The sequence below is a fragment of the Leptopilina boulardi genome, unplaced genomic scaffold (genome assembly GCF_019393585.1).
Source record: "Leptopilina boulardi isolate dan_hultmark-lab unplaced genomic scaffold, ZJU_Lbou_2.1 LbouV2_165, whole genome shotgun sequence".
NCBI lineage: Eukaryota > Metazoa > Arthropoda > Insecta > Hymenoptera > Figitidae > Leptopilina > Leptopilina boulardi.
In genome coordinates, this window is record NW_026137713.1 from 294,617 (window position 1) to 320,072 (window position 25,456).

At 25.8% G+C, this 25,456-nt stretch overlaps 6 protein-coding genes across 9 annotated transcripts; 4 read left to right on the forward strand and 2 right to left on the reverse strand.

Annotated features, from left to right (window-relative positions):
• The first annotated feature begins 159 nt into the window (after positions 1-159).
• Positions 160-8,834, forward strand: LOC127277156 (solute carrier family 35 member F5). The gene is made up of 9 exons (XM_051298019.1): positions 160-399; positions 1,279-1,497; positions 1,606-1,743; positions 1,901-1,957; positions 2,344-2,607; positions 3,163-3,345; positions 3,428-3,741; positions 3,917-4,162; positions 4,268-8,834. Exons 2-9 carry the CDS (start codon positions 1,336-1,338, stop codon positions 4,335-4,337), a joined length of 1,434 nt encoding a protein of 477 aa, XP_051153976.1. The 5' UTR covers positions 160-399; positions 1,279-1,335; the 3' UTR covers positions 4,338-8,834.
• On the forward strand, positions 7,936-14,674 carry LOC127277150 (serine/threonine-protein phosphatase 4 regulatory subunit 3). Its single transcript, XM_051298011.1, has 5 exons — positions 7,936-9,085; positions 10,004-11,602; positions 11,676-11,827; positions 11,928-12,312; positions 12,623-14,674. The coding sequence occupies exons 1-5, from the start codon at positions 8,888-8,890 to the stop codon at positions 12,707-12,709; spliced, it is 2,421 nt and encodes an 806-aa protein (XP_051153968.1). The 5' UTR covers positions 7,936-8,887; the 3' UTR covers positions 12,710-14,674.
• A 3,184-nt stretch (positions 14,675-17,858) lies between these two features.
• LOC127277162 (cilia- and flagella-associated protein 36) lies at positions 17,859-20,388 on the reverse strand. Of its 4 annotated transcripts, none has more exons than XM_051298030.1 (5): positions 20,131-20,388; positions 19,853-20,028; positions 19,432-19,622; positions 19,033-19,351; positions 17,859-18,911 (listed from the first exon to the last, which is right to left on the reverse strand). In XM_051298030.1, exons 1-5 carry the CDS (start codon positions 20,237-20,239, stop codon positions 18,645-18,647), a joined length of 1,062 nt encoding a protein of 353 aa, XP_051153987.1. In that variant the 5' UTR covers positions 20,240-20,388; the 3' UTR covers positions 17,859-18,644. The 4 variants fall into 4 exon arrangements, with proteins under 4 accessions (XP_051153987.1, XP_051153986.1, XP_051153985.1 ...); XM_051298029.1 differs by having other exon boundaries at positions 19,432-19,634; XM_051298028.1 differs by having other exon boundaries at positions 19,829-20,028.
• A 91-nt stretch (positions 20,389-20,479) lies between these two features.
• On the forward strand, positions 20,480-24,262 carry LOC127277155 (tetratricopeptide repeat protein 30A). The gene is made up of 9 exons (XM_051298017.1): positions 20,480-20,692; positions 20,757-20,822; positions 20,899-21,237; positions 21,315-21,450; positions 21,510-21,674; positions 21,739-22,007; positions 23,101-23,508; positions 23,588-23,972; positions 24,063-24,262. The coding sequence occupies exons 1-9, from the start codon at positions 20,627-20,629 to the stop codon at positions 24,200-24,202; spliced, it is 1,974 nt and encodes a 657-aa protein (XP_051153974.1). The 5' UTR covers positions 20,480-20,626; the 3' UTR covers positions 24,203-24,262.
• LOC127277165 (zinc finger CCHC domain-containing protein 17-like) lies at positions 21,855-23,042 on the reverse strand. The gene is made up of 2 exons (XM_051298034.1): positions 22,759-23,042; positions 21,855-22,692 (listed from the first exon to the last, which is right to left on the reverse strand). The coding sequence occupies exons 1-2, from the start codon at positions 22,873-22,875 to the stop codon at positions 22,078-22,080; spliced, it is 732 nt and encodes a 243-aa protein (XP_051153991.1). The 5' UTR covers positions 22,876-23,042; the 3' UTR covers positions 21,855-22,077.
• Positions 24,263-24,267: 5 nt separating the features above from the next.
• Positions 24,268-25,385, forward strand: LOC127277167 (26S proteasome non-ATPase regulatory subunit 9). Its single transcript, XM_051298037.1, has 4 exons — positions 24,268-24,427; positions 24,556-24,655; positions 24,739-24,929; positions 25,006-25,385. The coding sequence occupies exons 1-4, from the start codon at positions 24,317-24,319 to the stop codon at positions 25,231-25,233; spliced, it is 630 nt and encodes a 209-aa protein (XP_051153994.1). The 5' UTR covers positions 24,268-24,316; the 3' UTR covers positions 25,234-25,385.
• The last annotated feature ends 71 nt before the right edge of the window (positions 25,386-25,456 follow it).

Consider the following 25,456-nt stretch of genomic DNA (forward strand, 5'->3'; position numbering starts at 1 on the left):
AAAAAATTGGAAATATTTTTATTATGAAAATATTAAATTTTTATATCTTCTTTTGATCTCTTTAAATGAAGAAATTTTTTAAATTTCGCGGGAAAAAAATTTAAATTCGCATTGCCATCTGGTGGATAATTATTGTACTATTATACGTCATCTGGTGCAAATTTAAAGATGGCCGACAACGATTGTTGTTTTCATTAAAAGATAGACAAATATTGAATTATTTCTCTGTATTTACAAGATCGGCGAAAAAATTTAATTTACAATAATAAACGTTAACAATTCCATTTTATAATACTTTATTATGTTTTGTAATTTATCAAGTGTCAAAGTGCCATAATCAAATGTGATGTGATATCAACTTGTATATTGAAAAACGACATTCGGTGTGTTATCAGTGCGGTAAGTACTTTTATGATTAGATATCGTTATTCGTATATGTATTATGTCAAATAAAAACTGTAATTAAGAATTGAATTTTAGTGCTTAATTAATCTTTTTACAAAGTTCTTTCAATTAATCATCAAATTCATTTGTCGTATATATATATATTCAAAAGGTACGCTCCCACCCAGTGTTCTATTTTTTTTTTTTAAATTTAATAATCACACAATTGATTTTCAATTTAAATTAAATGTTTTTTTTATCATTTTGACATTGAACGATTAGAGTAAAATTCTTGTATCATTCGTGACACGACAATTGCAATTTTAGAGAAAAAAAAAATACTACTATGTACAATTTTTTTTACTGTGTAAATCTTTATAGTTTGTAATTAAATATCTACTGGTTAATTAGTGATCTAATCTGATTCTCTCTTTTTATGATCAGTTTTAAAATCTTATTATTTTCTAGTAATTTTGTTAATTAGTCATCTTTATTAATTATATTAGTCACTGTAATTTTTTAATTGCCATATAAAACGTAATTTTTGAAAATTAATTTAATTAATGGAAAATTTAATTAATTTGATATTTTATTTAAATAATATAGCAGAAATTAGGACAATAGACTTTCTTTTTGTATTTACTTTTGTAAGAGATGCAATTTTTGTTCTATAATTATAATCATAGAAAATATTGTAAACGCCTTTTTTTGTTCTTTCGTAATTGTTTGCAAATTGATGAAGAAATATATTTCCAATCTTTTTTTTTTTTTTTTTTTGCTAGACGTGAATATCTAGAATCAAGAATAGAATATCTATTGTTTATTTATTGGTAAGAAGACAATTATTTTTAAAAATTAAAAAATTAAATTATATATATATATTTTTTTTTTTAGTGATTATTAATGGCGGCATGATGTTAATAATATTGACTAGAGCGTAGAAATAGGATCATGAGTCGTGCCAGAGAACTACGACAACGTAGACAACAATGGATGACGGAACATCCCCGGAAGCTCGCTGGGGAATTAAATAGATCACAAAAATTCGTCCTGGGACTAGCTGCATTACTTATATTCGACATAATATGGGTTTTTAAACTCGAAGTGCTAAAGGTATATTTCCTGCAAATAATTCAATTTATTTATATAAAAAATTGAAAATTATTAATATAAATGAAGTTTTACTAAAAGAAAAAAAAAATGATAAATTTATTGTTTCAGACTCTTTATAGAGGACCAGAATTCGAAAAACCATTTTTCAGTACCTATGTAAGATCTTCAATGTTTACATTGTATCTTCTTGGTTTTTGCTTCTTTCCACCGTGGCGAGATCAATGCAATCGTCCAACAACTTACATGGTATTAATTAAATATTCATTATAATAAAATTTATTTTATTTTAAATACTATTCTATTTTAAATAATAATTACAGAAAAAAAATTCTTTATAACATGATTATTTGGAAACATTCCAAGCTCGTAAATTTATTGCATTTTTTTTTCTTCTTCTTTTTAGTACACAGATCCAAATGTAGAGGATGATAATTTTTATTCGGAGGCCAATACAAGTTTGGTGAGTATTTGCTGTTTATTTTTGTTTTGTTTGTTATTTTAATAAAACATTCCATTGTGAAATACGATAAGTGGATAACAAATAATCGGCAATAATTTCATTTGAAAATAATAAAAAGCAATTTAAATGCTTTTGAGAAATTAAATAATTTTGTAAATAAAATTTCTGAAAAAGTTAAATTATTTATTATAGTAAAAAATAAGTAAATATTTACTGAATAAATTATTTGAATACTAATAAAAATAATAGCTAATTAATAATTAATTAATTAATAATAATAATAATAATAACATAATAATAAAATAAAAAAAATTTGTTAATATTTATAATATATTAATAGTCTAATAAATTGTAAATTGATTTTTCTGTTTTTTTTTTTTTTTAAGAGCGATCCGACATTTGTGCCGATAAAAACTCCGGATCAATGTGATCGTTCGTCGGGAACGGAAAGTGATGATTCCTCAATAAGGTCAGTGAGATTTAGCAAACTTGCTGAAGTACGTCACATGTCGGAAACTGTAGCAACAGAAGCCGTTTTAGCGAGGTTGAGTTATCAGGCGAGTGTTCGAGCCGGAGAATATGCAAGAAGACAGGCGAATAAATTTTCTGCCCAGAAAGTTGCCAAGATCGCACTCGTATTTTGCTTCTTGGTGAGCTGATAAGACTACTTACTAATTAAATAACATGGATTTTTGAATTAAAAATTAAATTTTATTTATAATTTTTATTTTCAAATAAATTTTTAATTACCAATTATTACAGCATAAATGAATAATTTTTTTTTAATCCTAGTCAATTAATTAAATTTATAATTATAAACAATTTTATATATTATTTTTGTAATATTTATTAATTTTGAAAAATAGGTTTTTTTGTACATTTAAATGCAAAATTGATTTTAGTTTGAAAATTGTAAGGTTTCGTGTTGAATATAATCTAGAAGATAATTATTGAACAAATAATTTGTTACCATTGGCAACAAGTAACGTGAGACGAGTTCTATTTTATAGAAATTGAAGCAGGGTTTATTTTTAATTATTTATTTTAATTTTCAAAAAAATGGATAACAAAATTTAATAACTTATAATTAATTTAAAAAATTTATCTTTATAAATTTTAATTTAATTTTGATAATTGATTTTAATTGTTAAATACTGTTCTTTATTTTTATTGAAAGGAAATAATTGTTAATTGTTTATTTACAGTGGTTCATCGCAACGTACACGAACCAGTTGTTATTAAATGAAGCCGGAACAGGAATAGTGACTATTTTGTCTTCATTATCTAGTTTATTTATCCTATTTCTTGCCGCATGTTTCCCAAATAATGCGGGTGACAAATTCACATTATCAAAATTGGTTGCAATTTCAATCAGCATTTTTGGTCTTGTAAGCACTATTTTTTTTATTATTATGAAAAAAAAATTTAATTTCGAAAAAAAAGAACAGTAAATGGAATTTTCTTTTTCAGATTCTAGTTGGACTTTCCGATTTTACAATAGAGACAAGTAGAATACCAACTAGTATAATTTTAGCTCTAGTCAGTACATTAACGTATGCAATTTACATTGTATTTTTAACAAGAAAAGCGGGTAATGAAGAAAAGCTCGATGTACCAATGTTCTTTGGTTTTGTTGGATTTTTCAATCTTACCCTATTGTGGCCTTTATTCTTCATTCTTCATTATGGACGATGGGAAGAATTTGAATGGCCCTCTCATCATCAATGGACTGTTCTTATTGTTAATGGACTTTTTAACTTTCTCAGCGAAATTATTTGGCTCTGGTAAATTTATTTCTTTATTAAATTAATATTTAATTTTTAAATAAAATTTTAATTTTATTTTTACAAGAAAAATTGTTTCTTTTTTAATTTAATAATTTATTTAATGCAAAGAATTGTCAATTTTAGTTGGAAAAAAAAAATTTACTAATGAAAAAGTTGATTTTTGTACATTTAGGAGCTGTTTTTTTACTTCGTCCCTTATTCCAACATTGGCTCTTGGACTGACAGTGCCAATGTCAATGATGTTAAATGTTTTCTTAAAAAAACATACATTTTCCTGCATTTTTTACCTGGGAACTATTCCAATGATTTTGGCATTTATAATAATATCCCTTTTATCATATTACGATAATTGGGATCCAGTATTAGATCTGTTAAAAAGACTTTACATTTGGATCTGTCGCAGGAGCAGAGCAATAAGGTAATTTTATATTTTTTATTATTTATTAATTAAATTGTTTTTGACTTTTTAATATTATAAATTATAAATGGAAAATTCAAAACGATTTTCCTTGTGTTAAATTAGAATACCAGATTTGGAAGCTGAACAAACCGAATCATTGATCGGCATGAACAGTGGCGAGCATGAAGCTTAAATTTAAAAGACAATAATAACAACAACAACAACAAATCACGGTACTTACGTTTTGAAAGCACTAACGTGAAACAATAGATCTTTTATTATATATCTAGATTTTTTACGAGCTTTTCCAATAAGCACAAAAAAAAGAAAAAAAACAGCAACAACAGTAAATTTTAACATCTAATATCACAATTAGATTGTACTTTCCAAGAAAAACTACAATCATATTGATATTACAAAAAAAGATGAAAAAAAACGTTTTTCCTCGAAACTTTGTAAACAATATTTTTGAAATCTATTTTTCAATTTATAATAATGTAATCACACATTATTGCAATCTAGAGAGATATTTTAATAATTTTTCAAATTCAAAAAAAACTTTTTTCATCTCAAAAATGATTTTTTAATTCTGAAAAAAATTTTTAAAAAATCCTTTTGTTTTTGATGAAAAATATCTTTTAATGTCTCTCTTGAAAAAAAGAAATGATACCAGAAGAAAAAGAAACGATATGTACAGGAATGTTATTTTCTATAGAAAAAAAATCGTATTCTTTTGAATAATTTAATTGCAAATTTTTATTCGCTGTTGAAAAAAAAGAAGAGAACTAAAAGTATACATGTTGAGCTTGTTCAGAGATATAAATTACAGAATCGTATAGCATAAAAAGAAACTGGAAGAAAAAGTATAATAATAGAATATTCCGCTAGATTATCGTTTCAGAAAAAATGTTTCGAGCGATTTACGACACAAAAATCAAGTCTGAAAGTGAAAAGAAACCACACACGTCTATATAATATAAAAAGAAAAAAATAATAATTTACACAAAAAAGTAATAATTACAAAAAATATTAATCTACCTTTTAAGCTCAAAATCTAGAAAACTGTACGTAAAAATATTAAATTACATTCGTGAATTGAATATTACAAAATATATATATATATATATATATATCTCTTACGATATGTAATTTTTCGACCACATTTTATCCACTTTGCTGTTTGCGTCCTGCTGTGTTACTTACATAAAAAAAATAATATAAACAAGATTCGGAATCAATGCACAAATGAATCGAATTTAATTTTTTAAAAAAATGTATTAACAAGCACTAAATAATAATTCGGAAACGTTATCAATTAGATTTATCGAAATGTATATAATTAAAAAAAAAAAACAATACAAAATATTTTTCGTAATCAAATAAAAATACAATTCTCAAAAGAATTCGATTCTTTAATGACAAAAAAAAATTGTTTCCGAATCTTTTGTTAAAAAAAAAAAGTGATTCTTGTATACATATTTGTAAGAATCTTTTCTTATTCAGAAAATTATTGAAATCTGATCTTCGATATAAAACTGTTCTCACTAGAACTGATTTTATCGATGAAATTTTTTATTTGAATTAAATAACAAATATAATTTATCTTTTCATTTAATTAAATAATGAGTATCACTTTTTTTTCTAATTGAATAAATAATTTTTTTCTTTAATTAAACATTAATTTATTTATTTATTTTTATTTAATTAAAGAAAAAAAATTTAGCTACATTTTATTTTATTGATAATTATGTACTTAGTTAATAATTATTGACAAAAATTAATTTTTAAGTCTAGTCTTTAATTTTGACGACATCGTTAGTGAGAGACACATATATAGCTTTATATTAATTCCTCTTTTTATTTTTTGTTGAAAAAAGAAATTAATTAAAATGAAATTTCGTTAATTATTATTGTACGTCGAAAATTCGACGTTTGTATATATATATAAAAAAAAAATTATAACGATCACAATTTTCTAAACTGATAGGAAAAAAAAATCAAAATCTTTGGAAAACTGTGAAATTCTAGTCAAATAAGATTAATTTCTTTGAAATTTTCGAATGTGCAATTTTATTTTGAAATATTTACGATACAATCAAATTTTGTGTAAAAAAAAGAAAGAAAAACAATAATTATCACGCACATGAAATATTTTTTATTAGCGCCACAATTTCTAATCAAAGTCTATGCTTGGAATTCAGAAAAAAAATGAAACTATATTAATTAAAATATTAAATTTAATAATTATTTCAGAAAAATAAGTAAATATTCTTTAAAAATTAATTTTTACTTTGACAAATACGAAAATTATTATTTTCAAACTATTTTGTCAATGAAATTTTTACTGAATTCGAGCATTTATTTTTGACAGAGACTGAAGCGGCGAATCTGCGAAATGATTTTTTAAAAATGATAAAGTCGCAAAATTTATAATATAATTGTGCGAATGTTTTTATACAAAAAAAAGAATAGAGACGTTTGAATATTCCTTATAAATAATAATTATATTTTCCATTTTAGTTTAATTGAAATATAAAGAAAATAAAAAATGAATATCGAAAACTAATTTTTTAAAAATTATTTTTAATAGTAATTTTTTTTATTATTAATTAAATTAACAAAAATTTGTTTTTTTTTCTTAAATTTTTTAATTAATCGAAATTAAATTTTGAGAATATTAAAAAAAAAAAAACTATTATTTCATTTGAAAATTTTTTAAATATGTAATAAATTTTTTAAGGCACAATATTCACGCGTCTCTAAAAACATGACTACTTTTCCATTCCAAAATTAATTGAAACTACTTCCTTATAAATATTTGTAAGATTTCCCATTTTATTATACATAAAAAAATATTTCTGAATAATTATTTGTCCGCAGCAGAAATAAAATATAGCTTGGTATTGTGATAATAAAGAGAAAAAACGAATGTGGGTGTGCAACAAAAAAAAAAAAAAACGAGACAATTCTATACAAAAAAAAAAAGATGTAAAATCCTAGTTTACAGACTATAATCATGTTATTGAATGTAATTGTTCCTTTATATAGGTGTATATTTGATGTAAATATTCTGTATAATTGCGCTTAGAAATTGTGTAAACGATGTATAAATTATCTCTCTCTCTATACATAGATAATAATATATATAGAGAGAGAAAGAGAGAGTACGATTAAAGAACAAAAAAAAAAAAAAAAACAAAAGTTAGTAATCAATAATACAAAATAAATCTGATATATAAATATAGAAAATAATTAAGAATACATCTTTTTTGATAAACAATGTCCTATATTTAATTTCAATGATTCTTTCAATTGTTTCTAATAATATATATTAATATCAAGCACAAATCGTCAATCAAATATATTCATTTGATTTCACTTATTCCTTATCATATATTTTTTTTTTTTTTTGCAAAATTTCTTATCTTTTGGGAAAATCTTATCACGTATGACGAAACTGTAAATAAACTACAAAATGATCTGCCATACACGGAAATTTCTTTTAACAGTTAAATATTTATCAATTCAAAACAAAAATCTCTTTTAACAAACATAACCTCAACAATATTTTTTGACTTGACAATATAGACATTGTAAATAATTCTTATGAAATAAATTAAAAATACATTCCCTTATATTTATTTTCAATTAAAAATAATAAATTAAAATTTAAATAATAAATAATTAATTTTTAATGTTTATTTTTGGAAAATAATTTTTTAAATAATAAACTTAAATTTAAAAAAACGCGCCGTTTTCCATGAATTGAAGTATGTGAACCCCGTGGCGCGTTGTTGTGATCTAACATGGCGGAGAGTAGTGTTGTTGCTGTTCTGTGTCTACGTCAATTTTAGCGCGATATCAAGCACACACGAGACAGAAAGAACGATGCTGAGTGCTTCTAAATCGTCGAGAGTTCGTAGAAAGTAGATTTATTAACGGAGACAGTTGTGTCGCGAAATTGTGCTACGTGTTACAGAGTGAAACTCTCGCGAAACCCCGAGGATATACACCAAGGCACAGGAGAATTCGTCTTCGCAAAGGATCTCGACGACAATACCCCTCACCCACCGTTAAAGCCCCGTCCGTCCCCTCATCCTTCATATTAAAAAAAAGAGTCGCGTCGAATTTTTCAAGTTTTCACAAAAAAAAACAATTTTGTTTCCCGCGTTCTTATATTTACCTGGAGAGTATCCTTATGCAACGTTTCACGTAAACACCCTCTGGAAGGATAACTTTCTCTCCCCTATATTACATGTCTGAACATGCAATTCAGGTAATCAAAAAACTTCTCAAAAATCATCGTATTTGAAAGTTTTGCAAAAAAAAAAAACAAAAGTCCTTGAAAACGAGTTTAAAAAACTTTTCATCATAAATATTTCTGGAGTGTATATTATTTTTAACTTACTGTCTGAAAAAAAATATTGGCCATCAACAATTTTTTTTTTTTTTTTTTTTTTTTGGTGAAATGTACAAATGATTTCCTCGGCGAAGATTCATAGACACTTTTTAGTTTAAATGTGGAAAATTAGTTATTGAAAGTTGAAATAAATTTGCAAATATGATAATTGAATTAAGTGTGATTATGAATTGGTGAAAAAAAAAATAATAAATAAACAATTGCGGCACCTAGTGAATTGAAAGAAAAAGTGAAGAAGATCCCTTTGAAATAAGTGATAAACGTGAAAAAGTAATGATATTTAGTTTAGGGTAGAATTGAACCCATAGAATATCATTTTCACCATGACAGACACACGTAGAAGAGTTAAATTGTACGCACTAAATGTAGATAGGCAATGGGACGATCGTGGTACTGGTCACGTTTCCTCATCGTATGTCGATAGACTAAAAGGAATTTCCCTTTTAGTAAGAGCCGAAAGCGATGGATCCGTTTTACTTGAAAGTAAAATTCAACCGGATACTGCATATCAAAAACAACAAGTGAGTATTTCGTCTTTTTTTTTTTTTTTTTTTTTTTTTTTTTACTAATTTTGTTTTCTTGCATCATCCCTTATTGATTAATTTAGATGAAAATTTTCAAACTTCCTTTTAATTTATAAAAAAAATAGCATTAATTATAAAAAAAAAGCAAATAGTGACTAATTAGATTTTTATATTAAAGTTTCAAACATAGAAAATTTTAGATCTCTAGTAGGAATTATCACTAGATTTAAACCAATCAAGATGATTCTTCTAGGGGAAAGGATGCTTCATTCATGGGGTAAAATAACTATAGGACCATTATCTTTGTTTATTTGTTTATTGGGGGATTAGATATAGTTATATATTAAGAATGAAATTGTCAAATTTAACAGAAAATTGACAAAAGAAGGGATAATGATATTTAAAGGGCAATTTTTATATGAGGTCATCGATGGATTTTTTTTTTTAGAAGAGTTAAAATTTCCTTTTATTTCTCATAGATTATTTTCCAATTGGCCTTGAAATTTTTAATTTCTATTAAAATTTTTTTTTTTATATTTCTATCCGCTTTTTTTCTATTGAATGAATTCCATTTTGTGCATTATTTTTAATTTTGTTTTTATTGTTATTTTTTCTATTTTCTTTTCAACGTTTTTGTTATATTTTAATCTCGTTTATTTTACAATTTTTTTTTTAGTTTTAAAATCCATTGTTGGATGTTAATTCTTTTAAGTGATAAACCAATTAAGTGATGAAATTCTGAGTCACTGAGAGAAAATTTTGATATGCTTGGGCTTGTTTTTTTTTTAAATTTGTATTTTTTTTTAAAGGTTTTGTCTTTATTAAGAAAGTAGTTAAAAAAAAATTTCGTTTTCTAAATTTTTCAGAAATTGTGGAGCAATATAAAAGTGGGTATTTTTTGTTTCTTTTTTTCAGGATACGTTGATTGTATGGTCGGAAGGTGACAACTTTGATTTGGCATTGAGTTTTCAGGAGAAAGCCGGTTGCGATGAAATATGGGAGAAAATTTGTCAAGTTCAGGGTAAGGATCCATCGGTGGAAATTACTCAAGATATTGTTGAGGAATCGGAAGATGAAAGATTTGACGATATGTCCGATTCGGCGCCACCAATTGAATTACCACCATGTGAATTGGCGCGTCTTGAGGATATTAATGAATTAATTGGCAATTGTTTACCATCACCTGTGAGAAAAGAAAAATTGGCCATGGCACTTGAATCAGAGGGTTATATAAAAAAATTATTAAATCTTTTTCATACATGCGAGGATTTAGAGAATACTGAGGGTCTACATCATCTTTATGATATATTTAAAAATATTTTTCTTCTCAATAAAAATGCACTTTTTGAAGTGATGTTTAGCGATGATACAATATTTGATGTTGTTGGTTGTCTTGAATATGAGCCAACATTACCACAACGTAAAAGGCATCGTGAATATCTTCAACAATTAGCAAGATTTAAACAGGCAATACCAATAACAAACGCTGAATTATTGGCAAAAATTCATCAAACCTATCGCGTTCAATATATACAAGATGTTGTATTACCAACACCAAGTGTCTTTGAGGATAATATGCTCAGTACATTGAGTAGTTTTATTTTCTTTAATAAAGTTGAAATTGTCACATTAATTCAGGATGATGAGAAATTTCTCACTGAATTATTTCGTCAATTAACTGATGAGGCAACATCCGATAATAAACGACGTGATCTTGTTCTTTTTCTTAAAGAATTTTGCAATTATTCACAAAATTTACAACCCCAGGGTAAAGAGGGTTTTTATAAAACATTAACAGCTCTTGGTATTTTACCGGCACTTGAAATTACACTTGCTATTAATGATTCACAAACAAAAACGGCGAGTATCGATATTCTCACTTATATTGTTGAATATTCACCAAGTGTTGTGCGTGATTATACATTACAACAAATTAATAATACCGAGCAAGATCAAATGTTGGTTAATGTTGTTGTTGCACAATTGGTAAATGATAATGATCCTGAATTAGGTGGTGCTGTACAATTAGCCGGTGTATTACGTCTTCTTCTTGATCCAGAAAATATGCTTGCTTCTGTAAATAAATCAGAGAAGGCGGATTTTTTGCATTATTTTTATAAAAACAGCATTGGTACATTAATTGCACCATTATTGGCAAATACTGTCGATGAAAAACCAGCAAAAGAAGATTATCGAACAGTACAATTGCTTGGTTTAATTCTTGAGCTATTATCATTTTGCGTTGAACATCATTCGTATCATATAAAAAATTGCATTATGAATAAAGATTTGCTCAGAAGAATATTAGTTCTTATGAAATCAACGCATACATTTCTTGTATTGTGCGCATTGAGGTTTATGAGGAAAATAATTGCATTAAAGGATGACATTTATAATAGACATATTATTAAAGGAAATCTATTTGCACCTGTTTTTGATGCATTCGTCAGGAATAATGGAAGATATAATCTTCTTGATTCAGCCATACTGGAAATGTTCGAATTTATTAAATTGGTGAGTGTAAAAAAAAAAGAAATAAATAAATTTTAATTAACTTTTGTTTTTAAAATTTTATTTTTAATTTCAGGAGGACATAAGATCATTATCTTCGCACGTTGTAGAAAATTTCTCGAAACAATTGGAAACTATAAATTACGTTCAAACGTTTAAGGCATTGAAATTGAGGCATGATCAACATCAAGCCAAACTCAAGGATCGAGATAGATCAACGCTTGATAGGTGAGAAAATATGTTTAAAAACTATATTCAAAACATTGGAAAATAAAAAGAAATAAAAATATTTTGTAAATCGATGTTCTCTCTTTTTTTTTTTTAATAGTGTACCATCGATATTGAGAAATAGCCGATATCGACGAGATCAACGACAACTTGACGAGGACGAGGAAATGTGGTTTAATGAAGAGGAAGATTTTGATGATAGTGAAGCTGTTGTTCCTGCTGCAGCCGCTGATTTAGTGCCACCTGCATCAGCGAAAAAGCAACCGCCATCACCGAATTCATCACCAAATCCAGTACCGGCTGATTCGAAAAGTCAACAACAGACTGTTCTTAATAATAATACTTCCAGCAATACTGTCACCACACCACAAACACCGATCAACAATAGTGTACCAATTGCGAGTGAATCACCTGTCAATGCGGATAATAGTCCAAGTACCGCTGTCAGTTCCACTGATAAAGCAGGCGCAAATATTTTCAAAAAGGTAAGAAAAAATGAAAATTATTTTATCAAAAAAAAAAACAAAAATTTATTTTCCCCTCAAGTGGCATTATTTTGTTTATAAAATTTTTAAACAAAATACATCTTTTTTTTACTATACAATACAGATCTTTTTTATTTCAATTATTTACAAAAATTTTTAATTAAAAATTTGTATAAAAAGAAAATCTATTAAATTCTAATTTGAAAAATGAAAAATCGTTTAAAAAATAATTATTTCTTATAAAATTCTTAATTATTTTATGGGCCATATAAAAAAAATTGAAATTTGTACAAATTGTGAAATATTACAGGGTCTTGTCGACTATGAGGGCGATTCAGATGAAGAAGAGGATGACTCGGAATTGAGTCCGTCGCCAAAACGGCAACGGATGTCATAGTAGGCGAACTGTCAATCGGTAACACGAGTGCTGTGACAATTTAGTTGCCGTATTCATTAAGTACCCCCGCGATTAAAAAAAAAACGGATCGTTCTTCTCGTTCAAATTTTCATCTTTCGTTTATCTACACACTTAAAAATGGAGTAGAACCCGAAAGTCGAGGAACTCGTCGTCATCATCATCGTTTTTTTTTTTTTTTTAAAGTGAGTGAGGTTGAAAGAGAGAGAGAGAGATAGAGAAAGAAAGGAAGAGAGATAGAGATAACGTATTAATGCGGGATACTTAAAATATAAATATATATATTAAAGAAAAAAAAAATCCATAATTGAAAGAAGAGAGAAAGTAAGAAAGAAAGGCAGGTAGGCAAAAAAGATGGGAAGGTATTTAAAAACAAAAAAGTGAATGATGGACGTTTAAACTGTTTGTCAGAATTATTATGTACAGTATGAGAAAATGATGGAAAAAAAACAAGTAAGAGATCTCCAAGGGGGTTGTTTTTATCGAGAGAGAGAGAGAAAGAGAAAAAGTGAAGAAATCGCGGGAACATCGATAGTGGATTTTGTTAAGAACTATACGGAACTGTCTTGATATCTTCGTAAGATAGAGATAAGAATTTAAACGTCTGTATTCGATTAAGAAAAAAAGAGAAATTGAGAGAAAGAAAGTAAGTAAATTGTAATTCATTCCAGTGGTTTTAAAAAAAAAAAATAATAATAATGACCCCACAATTAATTGAAAACTCTTTATTGAGTGACAGTTTATCGGGACGAAAAAATAATGGAAGCGAGAGAATGTGTGTGTATGAGAAAAATAGAGCAAAAACAATCATCTAAGGGCCTATTTACAAGAAAAGATTTTCCATCCGTTTGTCAAAAAGAAGAAGAAGAAGAAAAATGAAAGAGACGGGATAAGTTCGTGGGTGTTTTTCCGGTAAGATTATATATAATTTTATTTTTTTATTTAAATTTTTTTTTTTCAATAAAACTAAAAGCTGAACGCTTTTTTTTATCGACTAAACATTATCTACGAATTCGAACCCCGTGTATTTTCGATCGACTCTCTCGAGCGTGTTTGTTGGTTGGCTTTGAAAAAAAAAGAAAAAGAAAAACCACTTCCGGTCGTGACAGACGATTTTTGAATGAGGACGAATTGTAGATTCGTATCCAGTAAAACTGTGAGATTATTCGACTTTCATTTGTACATATTATACATACGTATTGCACCCCGGAGTTTCTCAAAAACAAAAAAAAAAAGGAAAAAAAAAAAAATTGGCACGAAATATCCTCTTACCCCCCCCCCCCCCCTTTAAATATAAAAACACGTAGAGCCGAGAATCGTGTGAAAGATATATACATATATATATTTATATGTACGCTCTGCCTGAATTTCTTATCTCCTTTGAGATATTTTCAATGAGCTTTCAAATAAAATTTCCAATTATAATTATTATTATTATTATTATTATTATTATTATTGTAAGTAGCGTAAATTGTACAATAATTCTTTTATTTGTGTAACAATCATCGGCCGGCTTCACATGTCAAATACTAATCGTTTATTGACAAGTCTTTAAAAAAAAGGTGATTTTTCTTTAATTAAAATTAAAAAGAAAAGTTTCTTTATAAAAATTCACGTTTACATTAAAAAAATATATATATATATATATTCACAAAAAAAAGAAAGATTCTTTTTTTTAAATTCTTTAATATTGAATTTTTTTGTCAAAAATAATATTCAAATGAAGAATATTTTTTTTCGAGAAAGAAAATTTTTGAGACTTTTCTCAAAAATTGTTAATGTGAATTTTTTTTTTTTTAAAGAAACTTTGTTTTAAAAAGATAAGAAATTTGAAGACGACGAATTCTCTCTATGTTCAAGACAAGAGAATTTCGGGACATGTAAATTTCAGTGGGTTTTAAGTTGTGAGACAAAAAAAAAAAAAAAAAAAAAAAAAAAAAAGAAGAAGACAATTGAAATTAAAATTTCTTCTTTAGCCTAAAAAATCGAGAAACGACATTCGAATTGACGAATGGACACAGTGGTTATTGGATAACGGTGATACAATTTCTCTTCGTTCAATGTGCGTAATTTATTCTTTTTCAAAATCACATTCGTTTCTCCAAGAGAATAAAAAGGAAATAAAAAAAAACAAAAAATTCTTTACTAAAGAAAAAAAAAAATAAAAAGAAAGGGAAAAACATTTTTATATCGTCTTTTTTCTACCGAACTATAACGCTATATAAGTGAAAAATCACCAAATTTAATATGTCAACAGTATGTAACTAAAATAGAAGATCGACTCCCGTTTTGAAAATTTTATTGTAAAAGAATTTTTTCTACTTCACGTGCGCTCAGCTCTTGAAAAAATATTTCTTCTTTAAAAACTTCTAAATTATCACGATTTTAATTTATAATAAAATAGAAATTCTTTTTTGTTACAATTAAAATCCTAATAAATTTAAAAAAAAAAAATTTTTTTTACTCTTATGAGAAATTTTCTTTTTTTAAAAAAATATGAATTACAAAAAAAAAAACAATTCATTTAAATAGAAAAATTTTCACTGAGAAACGAAAAATTTTTTTTTTCTCTTAAAAAAGAATGAAGAAATTTTTTGATAGAGGTGAGTGGAAAACAAAAGAGAATGCAACCTGAACTGACCACAGAAAGTTGTAATAAAGGCTAACCATATAAAATTAGTTAAAGAATTAACGAGTTAATTGATAACGTTGTTCCCCATGTGTTTTACTGTATTTACAATTTATTCGGTAATGAGAAAAAAAAATCCTATTATTAAGACTAGAGCACTATGAAAGGGTGGGAAAAGAGTGTAAGTAAAAAAAAAATGGAAAAAAAAAATTATAAATTAATAACTAAGTGATAAATGAAGTACTGACGAGTACTTGCTCTGAATGTATTTGGTGTATATACAGTTCGTATATATTATATATATAAATATATATAAATATACAGAATGTTTTAGATTTGTCATTCTAAAAATCAAATTTTTTTCTTTGCAATAAATTAATCATTAAAAAAAAAGAAAATTAATTGAAAAATTTTCTAATATCTAATAAAATAAAATTCAAATTCCTATAAAGTAATTAGGAAGATTAAGTTAAAAACTAATTAATTAAATTTAAAGAAAAAACTAAATAATATTTTAAAAGAAAGTACTTTAAATTGATAATTTATACAATCTTTTTAATTGTAAGTAAATTTTAAGAATTTGATAAATAATTTTCATTTTTGTAATTTGCGATATTATTCGATTAATAATAATGAATTATTAATTAATTAAAACGTTAATTTAAAAAAAAAAATTGTAATACTCGAATAATATTGCAATATTTTTTTTTTTTTTTTTTTTGGAATGTGAATTTTATATTTTTGAAAATTTTTCTCAAATTGAGACATAATAATAGCTTATAGATTTGTTTTAATTCTTATTTCGGAAAAATTTGTAATTCCCGTTTTTTTGCAAAAAAAAAAATTTTTTTTATCGCTTTTTTATGAATTATTTTTGAAATCACTTTTTCTTGTACCTAAATGAACAATTCTAAAACATTCTGAACGCTCTTAAGGAGCTGTTTTTAAAAATTTCGGAGCCAACACATCGAATATGATAGCAAAAGTTTAAAAAGAAAATGAAAAAGCCGAGAGGGGAAATTTCCTTCACACACTGTAATATATAACATGATTTAGACATGATTTTACTTTTATGATACCAAGGAACTGTGACAGCTTTTTCTCTAACACTTATCATTTTATAAGAAAGTACATTAACAGATATATAAGAAAAAAATTAATATAATTCGTAAACTCTGTAAACTTTGAAAAAAAAAAAAAAAAAAATTAGAGAAACAAAGAAAATATGAAGAAACAAAATATAAGTGAAATTCGAAATGCGAGTCAATTTAAAAAAAAAAAAAAATACAGAGATTCTCTGAATTTTCAAATTTTTGCAATCGGCAAGAATTTTCAAAGTTAACAATCACTGAGATTTGCAGCCGGAAAACAAAAGCCGACGATTGAACGTTGATTTTCTCGGTGTATTTTGTTATTACTTTTTTTTTTTTAATTAACATTCAAGTCGTAGATTTTAAGAAGTTGGGCTGTGTCAAGGATCATCTCTCATTTTTATTGCATTAACAATACTCAGAAAAAAAATTCTTGAAAAATTTGTATCAGACTTGATATTATTTCAATGGATTTATTTTCATTTAAAAAAAAAAAAAAACCAAATATAAAATTTAATTCTTTAAAATCATAATTTTCTAATTATTTAGTGATTAATTAATTCATTTTATTTTAATCTCAATTATAAATCCTTTGCAATAATTTTAAGGAAAGTCTGAGTCACATTTTTCTGTTTTTTTTTTTTTTTTCGAAAAAAAAAGGAAAATAATTTTTCTGAGTCAGAGTGAGTCTTTCATCAGCGATACTTAAAATAAAAATAGTAAAAATGAGTTGTTTTTTTTACACGGAAAATGTGATTATAATTATAAGTAGCTTATTTTTTATATGTAGTTCGCTTGTGAAAATAACACTTTAATTTTGTTAGTTGTTATTAAAGAAAAAAAATTGTTTTTTTGAAACAATAGTTCATTTAGAAATTATATATATATTATTATTTTATTTTTTTCAATTATTATTTTCTTGTTTTGTTCTCTCGTTCAATCGACGACAGTTTTTTCTGCTGCGAATCTAAATTCGTTTTTGACTCTGAAGCAGAGCTGTTAAGAATGATGGTGGTATGAATGCTATTAATGAATAAAAGTGTGTTGTAGAGCGAAAAAGAATATTTAATTAAATAAAACATAAAATTAGAAAAAAAAATCGACTATTTTCGGACACATCACAAAAACCCGACTTTGCTTTACAGTAAACAAGGGCATTATTTGATTGTCAATCACCAATTAAAAAAAAAAAAATAAAATAACAAACAAAATGGTAATTGAATGTGAAGCCTCCTCAATCCAAAGGAAAGAATTTCTCCGAATTTAAAACAAAAAAAAAAAAATAAATAAATAAATAACTTGTAAAAGAAAATCGATTGTCCAGTAGAATAAAAGAAAAAAAAATTCATTGTACATTTTATAAATGCAATAATTACAGAGAAATGTTTAGCTGATTGTGAATTTTTGCGAAAGAGAGAAAGAGAGAGAGAGAGAGAGAGAGAGAGAGAGAGAGAGAGAGAGAGAGAGAGAGAGAGAGAGAGAGAGAGAGAGAGAGAAAGTAAAATGTAGATTTTTATATATTTAAATGTCTATTTTAAAATTGTTGGAAAAAAAATATTAGAAAAAAAAAATAAACCAAAAAATGAAAGCAATTTTTGTTTTCGGAGAAATTCTCTCGACAGAAGATAAGGACAGCTGTACAAAGTTTTTATTATTGTAGCTAGACAAATCAATGTGCAAGCAGGAATTTTTTTTTTTTTTTGGATACTTTTTGGAAAAAAAAAAAAAAACCGAATAACAGGCGAGAGCGAGAAACAATATCCACTGATATTTTTAATTATACTTCTGTAAAGGCAATTTTCTTAGCATTAAATACGATAAAACGATTAAAGAAAAATAATTATTATTTTACCAAAAGATTTTTTAAAAAAAGCAAGTGATAGAAATTTTCATTCTAGTTTTTCTTTATTGCAATTCAATTTTTACAGTTAATTTTTCTTAATACTATAAAGATTATTCAGAAGTGTTTTTAATTCAATTAGAATAGATTTTGTATAGAAAAACAGTTTTTTTTTCAAATGTGAAAATATTTTTTTATTATTGCATTCTTTTTTTTTTTTGCTTTGATAATAGAAAAATTTTATTTTTGAAAAAAAAATTGTATCAACTTTTGTAGATTTATATTGAAAGAAATTTTTCTTACTTTTTGAAACGTATTTTTTTCTCCTATTTTGTTTGTTAGGTTTTTTTTATGAATTTATTTATTGACGACTTCAGCTTTTAGTCGTGCAGCGAGAGCTTTTCGTAATTGAAGTATCGATGATGGCTCTGATGATTGTGGAAGATCCAGGTCATTTTCACCTTTCATTGCAGCCTCAGCGACAACACGAGCAGAACTTGGACGAGTTGAATTTTTTTCGAGCCTCTCCTTTCGTGCTTTTTTCTTTAAAATTACTAATTTATCACGTTGGGCCTTGAGGTAATTTTGCCGTTTTTTTATATCCTCATCTCTTATTCTTTCCACCTTTATTAAATAAATTAAAAATTTTATGAAATTAAAAAATATTTTTTTTTTCAAATTTATGTTTAAATAAATAAATTATTTTAAATTATAATGTAAAATATTAACGAATTTATTTTATTACTATTTGTTTGGTTTCAGATGATTCGTCTAGTTTTGAAGAGACTGAAGATTGTTGTTCTTCGGGAATTTTTGTCTCATCATCAATTGATGATTCAGGTAATGTTTCCAAAAATAAATTCTCTTTTTTGAAATCACTTGTTTTTAATGAAGAAGAATTATCTGGATTTTTTAAAGCTTCTGCCAATCGAGCACGTTCATTATTATATTTCTGTGCTAAACGTTCTCGTTCTGCTTTCAATGGAACTTTTTCTTCTTTTTCTTCTTCTTCTTCTTCTTCGGTTACTGAATTTTCTTGTGTTTCTTCTTTGTTATCACGTCGGCTGGAAATTGAAATAACAGTTTTAGTAAAAAAAAAAAAAAAAATACAAATATTTCAATAAAAATAGAAATTGTTCAATACTTGAGAATTTGCTCCATGACAATTTCGTCATCGGGAAAATTATCATTGCCACAGGTTAATGACGCAGGTGTTAGACCATATTTTTGCTCAATCATATTAAGTGCTTGAAGTTGAAGTTCTAAATTTTTTTGAATCATCATTCGTTTAAATATTTCAAATTCATTCGCCGCCCAAATTTGTTCGAATAAATTCTGCAAAATAGCCTGTATTTTAGTTAGAGAGAAAAAATTCTTTAATTTACAAAAAAAGGTACTTTTTTTCAATTTCTGTAAATTACAAACGAATTTCAATTTTTTTTTCTGTTTTAATAAAAGAAAAATTTAATTAAACAAGAGAAATACAAAAATTGAAAAAAATGTCCAAATTATTTCAAAAATTTTTATCTTTTTGATAATACAATTAAATTTTTAGGAATTAATACTTGTTGAAATTGAATTGGAATTCTTGTATTTGTATTTACTGCACAAGCCAATTCAAATTGTTCAGAAGTTATTCCAATGTCCTCCATATAACATCCAAGAAGTAAATCAACTAAATTTTTATATTCCTGATAAATTTCTCTATATTCTTTGCAGTCTTCTGTATCAGGTTCGAAAACTGGAAAAAAGAAAAAAAAGTTTTTTTGCAATTTAGAGGTGAAAAAAAATCAAAAATATTATTTTTTTTTTTTTTGAGAGAGATAATAAATAATTTTCTTACTGAGTGAATTTTCTTCTATAAAAGTCATTAAAGGTGATGACCAAATTGGTCCTTGTAAGAAACCAATTAAGGAATCAAAAACCCACGCACTATCATCTTTTTCCTGCATTATTCTTATTATTATTTAAATGAAAATATTAATTAAATTTATTGAATTGAAAAAAATTTTCGTGAGCTATTGTGAGAAAGTAAAAAATAAATGTGCACGTCAACAATGTAACAAGAGTATATATAACTCGTAACTATAGTGACAAAATTCAAAACAATTCATCTACGCAGGTTGTATAATTGTTTTAGTATAAAAAGTCCTTGAAATTTTATTTTTTTAAAACAAATATTATCGATCAAAAAAAAAGATTATTGAAATTAAATTTTTTTTTATATATTGTTATTTTAGATAAAAAATATATTTGAAAAAAAATATGTGTCATTCTAGTTGCTATGACAACGTACTGTACAGCTGTCAAAAACAACACGTGATTGTGATTTAATAAAAATGAATAATTTCATACAAAACATACAAATAAAGGATGGAGAATATACAAAAATTATTTACAATATGGTAATTTTTTTTTTTTTTACATTTATTATTAGTTTTTTTTTTTTTCATTAATAATTATTTTCAGATAAAGGAACAACGTTATATTGAAACAATACACGTTTTAACAAATTTACTTGAGTCTTATCCTGAGGTGAGTTTTTTTTTTTTTCTTTAATTTGAATTTCAATTTTTGTGATTGTGAAATTTTTTTTTTTTTTCTTCATTAGTCACGACCGTGTCTTTCTCTACTGGGTTATTGTTATTTTTACACTCAAGATTTTTTAACAGCAGCAAGTTGCTATGAGAAATTGGTACAAATTTGTCCAGATGAAGCATTGTACAAACTTTATTATGCTCAATCATTGCATCAAGCTTGTATGTATCAAGAAGCGTGGACAATTTGCGTGGGACTTGTAAATAATAATAATTTAGAAAATAAAGTGAAAAAACTTCAGTCTGCAATTAAATATGGACAAGAGGATGTAGTGGCTGCTAAAAATCTTGTCGATCAATGTCCTGCCGATGATATTGATACAGATATTAATTTAGGATGTTTATTGTACAAGGTAATTTAATTTTTATTAATTTAAAAAAAATAAATATATAAAAATTTTATAAAAAAATTTTATAAAAAAATTTTTAGGAAGAAAAATACGAACAGGCGTTAAAAAAATTTTCATCTGCTCTCCAAGTGGTTGGATTTAAACCTCATTTATCGTACAATGTTGCTTTATGTTTTTATAAATTGAAAGAATATGCAGCTTCTCTTAAGCATATAGGTATTTATATTTTTATTTGAATTTTTATTGAAAAGAAATTGAATTTTTTTTTTTTTCAGCTGATATTATCGAACAGGGAATAAGGGAACATCCGGAACTTAGCGTTGGAATGACAACTGAAGGAATTGAAGTTCGTAGTGTGGGAAATACTTTAACACTACATGAGACAGCATTAACGGAGGCTTTCAATCTTAAAGCGGCTATTGAGTTTCAATTGAAAAATTGTAATATTTTTTAATAGAATTTTATTTTTAGATTGTAAATAAATTTTGGGGGTTTTTTTTACAGATGAAGCAGCGAAAGAGGCATTAACGGATATGCCACCAAGATCGGAGGAGGAATTAGATGCTGTAACATTACATAATCAGGCATTAATTAATATGGATATAAAACCAGGCGAGGGATTTGAGAAACTTCAATTTTTATTGCAACAAAATCCATTTCCTCCGGAGACATTTGCTAATTTATTGTTGTTATATTGTAAATATCAATTTTATGATCTTGCCGCTGATGTTCTTGCTGAAAATGTTCATTTAACTTACAAATATCTCACGCCCGTAAGTTATTTATTTTTTATAAATTTAATTATCTAATTGATTTTAAAATAAAAAATTGTAATTGTAAAATTCAGTCTGAATATTTAGATTTGGATCGTTTACACTTTTTAGAATGTCTCTCGGAATATTCGCCAGTGATGAATTTTCTTTTCTTTGAATTCTCATCTGATGAACTTGAACTTTGTTTTCTTTTTCGTTTGTGATCTTTTGAATGTTTCTTTTTTTTCTTTTTATTATCAGTATCCGAATCTGTTGAATATTTATGTGATTTTTTTTTCTTTTTCTTTGTTTTTTTTGATTTATGAATTTTTTCCGTTGAAATTTTTACTTCCGGCAGTGTCACATGTTCATCTTCTATTTCTGGTATTAATTCATATTTTTTACCATCAAGTGACATAAAACAATCTTTTGCAAAATGTCCAATTGTTCCACATTTTGAACATGTGGTATTTAATACAGCTTCCAATTGAATTGCTTTTCGTTCTCTTGGTATTATTGTTCTTTTTTTTTGCTCCTCCATTTGTTGTTTCACTCCATTTAGATCTAAATCTTTACCATTTCCTTGATTTACATATTTCATTGATAGGGCAATTTTTCCATTTTCTCCAATTGTTATTATTTTACACCAAACACGTTCGCCTTTTTGTAAAATATCCCCGACATCATCCACATGAGATGTACTTATCTATTGATAATTTTTTATTATTATTTTTTTATTATTATTAATAATTTTTTTGTTTTGTGAACAAACCTGAGTTCGATGAATTAGTCCTTGTTGAGAACATCCTGGTATGCGAACAAATGCTCCGTAATTTTGTACGGATGCAACTTCTCCGAGAAATATTTGATTTAGCTCACAATTTGACATTTTGATAGTTTTATAGATATTTAATTGTTAAAAATTTGATTTTATTATTAGTACAAAGTAATATAATAATCTTTCCATTTTTCGTTTTGTTTTTTTTCTAATTTTAGGTTAGAACTGTCAAAACATTTATTGATTCAGGGGCGACGATAAAGGGGGTTATTAAAGGCACTTTTTTTTTTTTTAATTTTAAACTTGACAATTTTGTTTTAATAAAATATTTTTCAGTATTTATACGATTTTTTGGACGCATTGATAACACAACAAACGTCTCCTGAAGAGGCGTATAGAAAATTCGACGACCTTGCTAATAAGCATACAGAAGTTTTAAGAAAATCAACAAAACAAGTACAGGAGGCAAGATTAAATCACGATGACAATGCAGTGAAAAAAGCTGTTAATGATTATGAGGAAGCATTGGAACGTTATATACCAGTTTTAATGGCACAGGCAAAAATTTACTGGGAATTGGGTAATTATATTCAGGTTGAGAAAATTTTTCGTAAAAGTGTTGAATTTTGTAATGAACACGATATTTGGAAATTGAATGTTGCTCATACACTTTTTATGCAAGAAAATAAATTTAAAGAAGCAACTGGATTTTATGAACCAATTGTGAAAAAAAAATATGATAATGTGAGTATTAAAAAATTTATTGTTTTTTTAATTCTTTTTTTTTTTTTTTTTTTTTGCTAATATTTATAATTATTTTTAGATTTTAGATGTTAGTGCAATTGTTTTAGCAAATTTATGTGTGAGTTATATTATGACAACTCAAAATACAGAAGCTGAAGAATTAATGAAAAAAATTGAAAAAGAAGAAGAGACAATTGCATTTGAAGAACAAGATAAAAAGCTATTTCATTTGTGTATTGTTAATTTAGTTATTGGCACTTTATATTGTTCAAAGGGAAATTATGAATTTGGTGTGTCACGAGTAATGAAGAGTCTTGAACCATATAGTAAAAAATTGGGTACCGATACATGGTTTTATGCGAAAAGATGTTTTTTATCTCTTTTGGAGCAATTAGCAAAACAACTTGTTGTATTAAAAGATTCAACATTACAAGAATGTATACAATTTTTAGAACACTGTGAAGGTAATTAAATTTAATTAAACAAATTTTAAATTTTTATTTTTAATTGTTATTTTTAATTGTTATTTTTAATTGTAAATTTTTTATTTTCAGTTTATGGACGAGATGTACAAAGTATTGTTGAACAACCATTTGATATACAAGATATAAATGCAGTTCCCCAGGGAAAAAATACAGTTACCTATGAAGCGAGATATTTAAAAGCTTTATTTTTAAAATTACAAATGTCTTAAGTTTTTTTTTTTTTTGATTGTATTTTCAAAAAAGTAAATAAAAATTCAATTTCAAGAAAAGGGCTTTTAATTTACTGTATACGTTACTGATTGTTATTATTGTAAAAAAAAAAAATGGTGGTCGATATGGAGTTAGAAGCGTCAAAAGAAGCTGTTTTACAATTAATGAAGGAAAAAGAAAAAATTGAAAATGATTTAAAAGAAGCAAGTGCAATTTTGGAATGTGTATGTATTTAATTTCTATAGAAAAATTCTTATGGAAAAATGCAAATTGCATATAGAATGAGTTGTCAATTTTTTGTGTACGTCATTATTTTTTTCAGTATTTTTCATTTGTTTGGTTTTTTTTTCAGAATCATGTGGGAATGAGCGATGAATTAGTTGATTTAGAAGGATTTCCAAGAACTGATATTGATGTTTATCAGGTTCGACATGCTCGTCATAAAATTATCTGTGAGTACATAACCTCTTGAGAAATTTTAAAATTACTTTTTAAAGGATCTTTTCGTTGATAAATATATGTATAATTTTATTAGGTCTTCAGAATGATCACAAGAATATTATGAAAAAAATTGAGGATGGATTACATAAAGTTCATGGTTTAACGGGAAATAATCCCCAGGAATCGCCATCAACATCAATTCCAAGTTCTATTCAGGAAAATGTTTATTTTGAACCATTTTTAAGAGTGAATTTAGTCACTCCTGGATCGCCAGCTGAATTAGCGGTATTATTTTAAATTTTTAAATAAAACCATGTTTTTGTTAACAATAGTATTAATTGGAAATAATATTATTTTTCAGGGAATTCAAATTGAAGATCTTATAATGGAATTCGGTTCAATAAATATTAAAAATTTTAAATCATTAAAGGATGTTGGTTCTCTCGTGGAAAGTAGCATTAATAAGAATGTAATTGTTCAAGTTAAACGAAATGCTAATACAATTGTTTTGTCATTAACGCCACGACCTTGGAGTGGAAAAGGCCTTCTTGGTTGTAATGTTATTCCATTGGAAACAGTTGAAAGATAAAAAAAAAAAAAACAGTATTCTATTCATTTTTTCATTATTTAAATCAAGAATAAATTAATATAAAATATTTTAATTTATTCCAATATTAGTTTTGAATTTATAAATCTATGTAACGATTTATCTAAAAATAAAATAATTAAATATAAATTATATATATTACTTTTTATATAATTTTATTGATTAGGTTTTAAATTCAAAAACTCGCGGGATAAAGAACCAGTGA

What these genes read in the sequence shown, in the direction of transcription:
- LOC127277150 (XM_051298011.1), top strand. Translation starts at nt 8,888, where the DNA reads ATGACAGACACACGTAGAAGAGTTAAATTGTACGCACTAAATGTAGAT. An exon ending in GATAGATCAACGCTTGATAG is followed by an intron (nt 11,828 to 11,927) that starts GTGAGAAAATAT and finishes TTTTTTTAATAG; the next exon opens with TGTACCATCGATATTGAGAA. An exon ending in GCGCAAATATTTTCAAAAAG is followed by an intron (nt 12,313 to 12,622) that starts GTAAGAAAAAAT and finishes GAAATATTACAG; the next exon opens with GGTCTTGTCGACTATGAGGG.
- LOC127277155 (XM_051298017.1), top strand. Translation starts at nt 20,627, where the DNA reads ATGAATAATTTCATACAAAACATACAAATAAAGGATGGAGAATATACA. An exon ending in CAAAAATTATTTACAATATG is followed by an intron (nt 20,693 to 20,756) that starts GTAATTTTTTTT and finishes AATTATTTTCAG; the next exon opens with ATAAAGGAACAACGTTATAT. An exon ending in TGAAAAAAAAATATGATAAT is followed by an intron (nt 23,509 to 23,587) that starts GTGAGTATTAAA and finishes AATTATTTTTAG; the next exon opens with ATTTTAGATGTTAGTGCAAT.
- LOC127277167 (XM_051298037.1), top strand. Translation starts at nt 24,317, where the DNA reads ATGGTGGTCGATATGGAGTTAGAAGCGTCAAAAGAAGCTGTTTTACAA. An exon ending in CAAGTGCAATTTTGGAATGT is followed by an intron (nt 24,428 to 24,555) that starts GTATGTATTTAA and finishes TTTTTTTTTCAG; the next exon opens with AATCATGTGGGAATGAGCGA. An exon ending in TGCTCGTCATAAAATTATCT is followed by an intron (nt 24,656 to 24,738) that starts GTGAGTACATAA and finishes TAATTTTATTAG; the next exon opens with GTCTTCAGAATGATCACAAG.
- LOC127277165 (XM_051298034.1), bottom strand. Translation starts at nt 22,875, where the DNA reads ATGTCAAATTGTGAGCTAAATCAAATATTTCTCGGAGAAGTTGCATCC. An exon ending in GACTAATTCATCGAACTCAG is followed by an intron (nt 22,693 to 22,758) that starts GTTTGTTCACAA and finishes AATTATCAATAG; the next exon opens with ATAAGTACATCTCATGTGGA.
- LOC127277162 (XM_051298027.1), bottom strand. Translation starts at nt 20,239, where the DNA reads ATGCAGGAAAAAGATGATAGTGCGTGGGTTTTTGATTCCTTAATTGGT. An exon ending in TAATTCCTAAAAATTTAATT is followed by an intron (nt 19,635 to 19,828) that starts GTATTATCAAAA and finishes ACTAAAATACAG; the next exon opens with GCTATTTTGCAGAATTTATT. An exon ending in CATCTGAAACCAAACAAATA is followed by an intron (nt 18,912 to 19,032) that starts GTAATAAAATAA and finishes TATTTAATAAAG; the next exon opens with GTGGAAAGAATAAGAGATGA.
- LOC127277156 (XM_051298019.1), top strand. Translation starts at nt 1,336, where the DNA reads ATGAGTCGTGCCAGAGAACTACGACAACGTAGACAACAATGGATGACG. An exon ending in ATCGTCCAACAACTTACATG is followed by an intron (nt 1,744 to 1,900) that starts GTATTAATTAAA and finishes TCTTCTTTTTAG; the next exon opens with TACACAGATCCAAATGTAGA. An exon ending in AGCGAAATTATTTGGCTCTG is followed by an intron (nt 3,742 to 3,916) that starts GTAAATTTATTT and finishes TTGTACATTTAG; the next exon opens with GAGCTGTTTTTTTACTTCGT.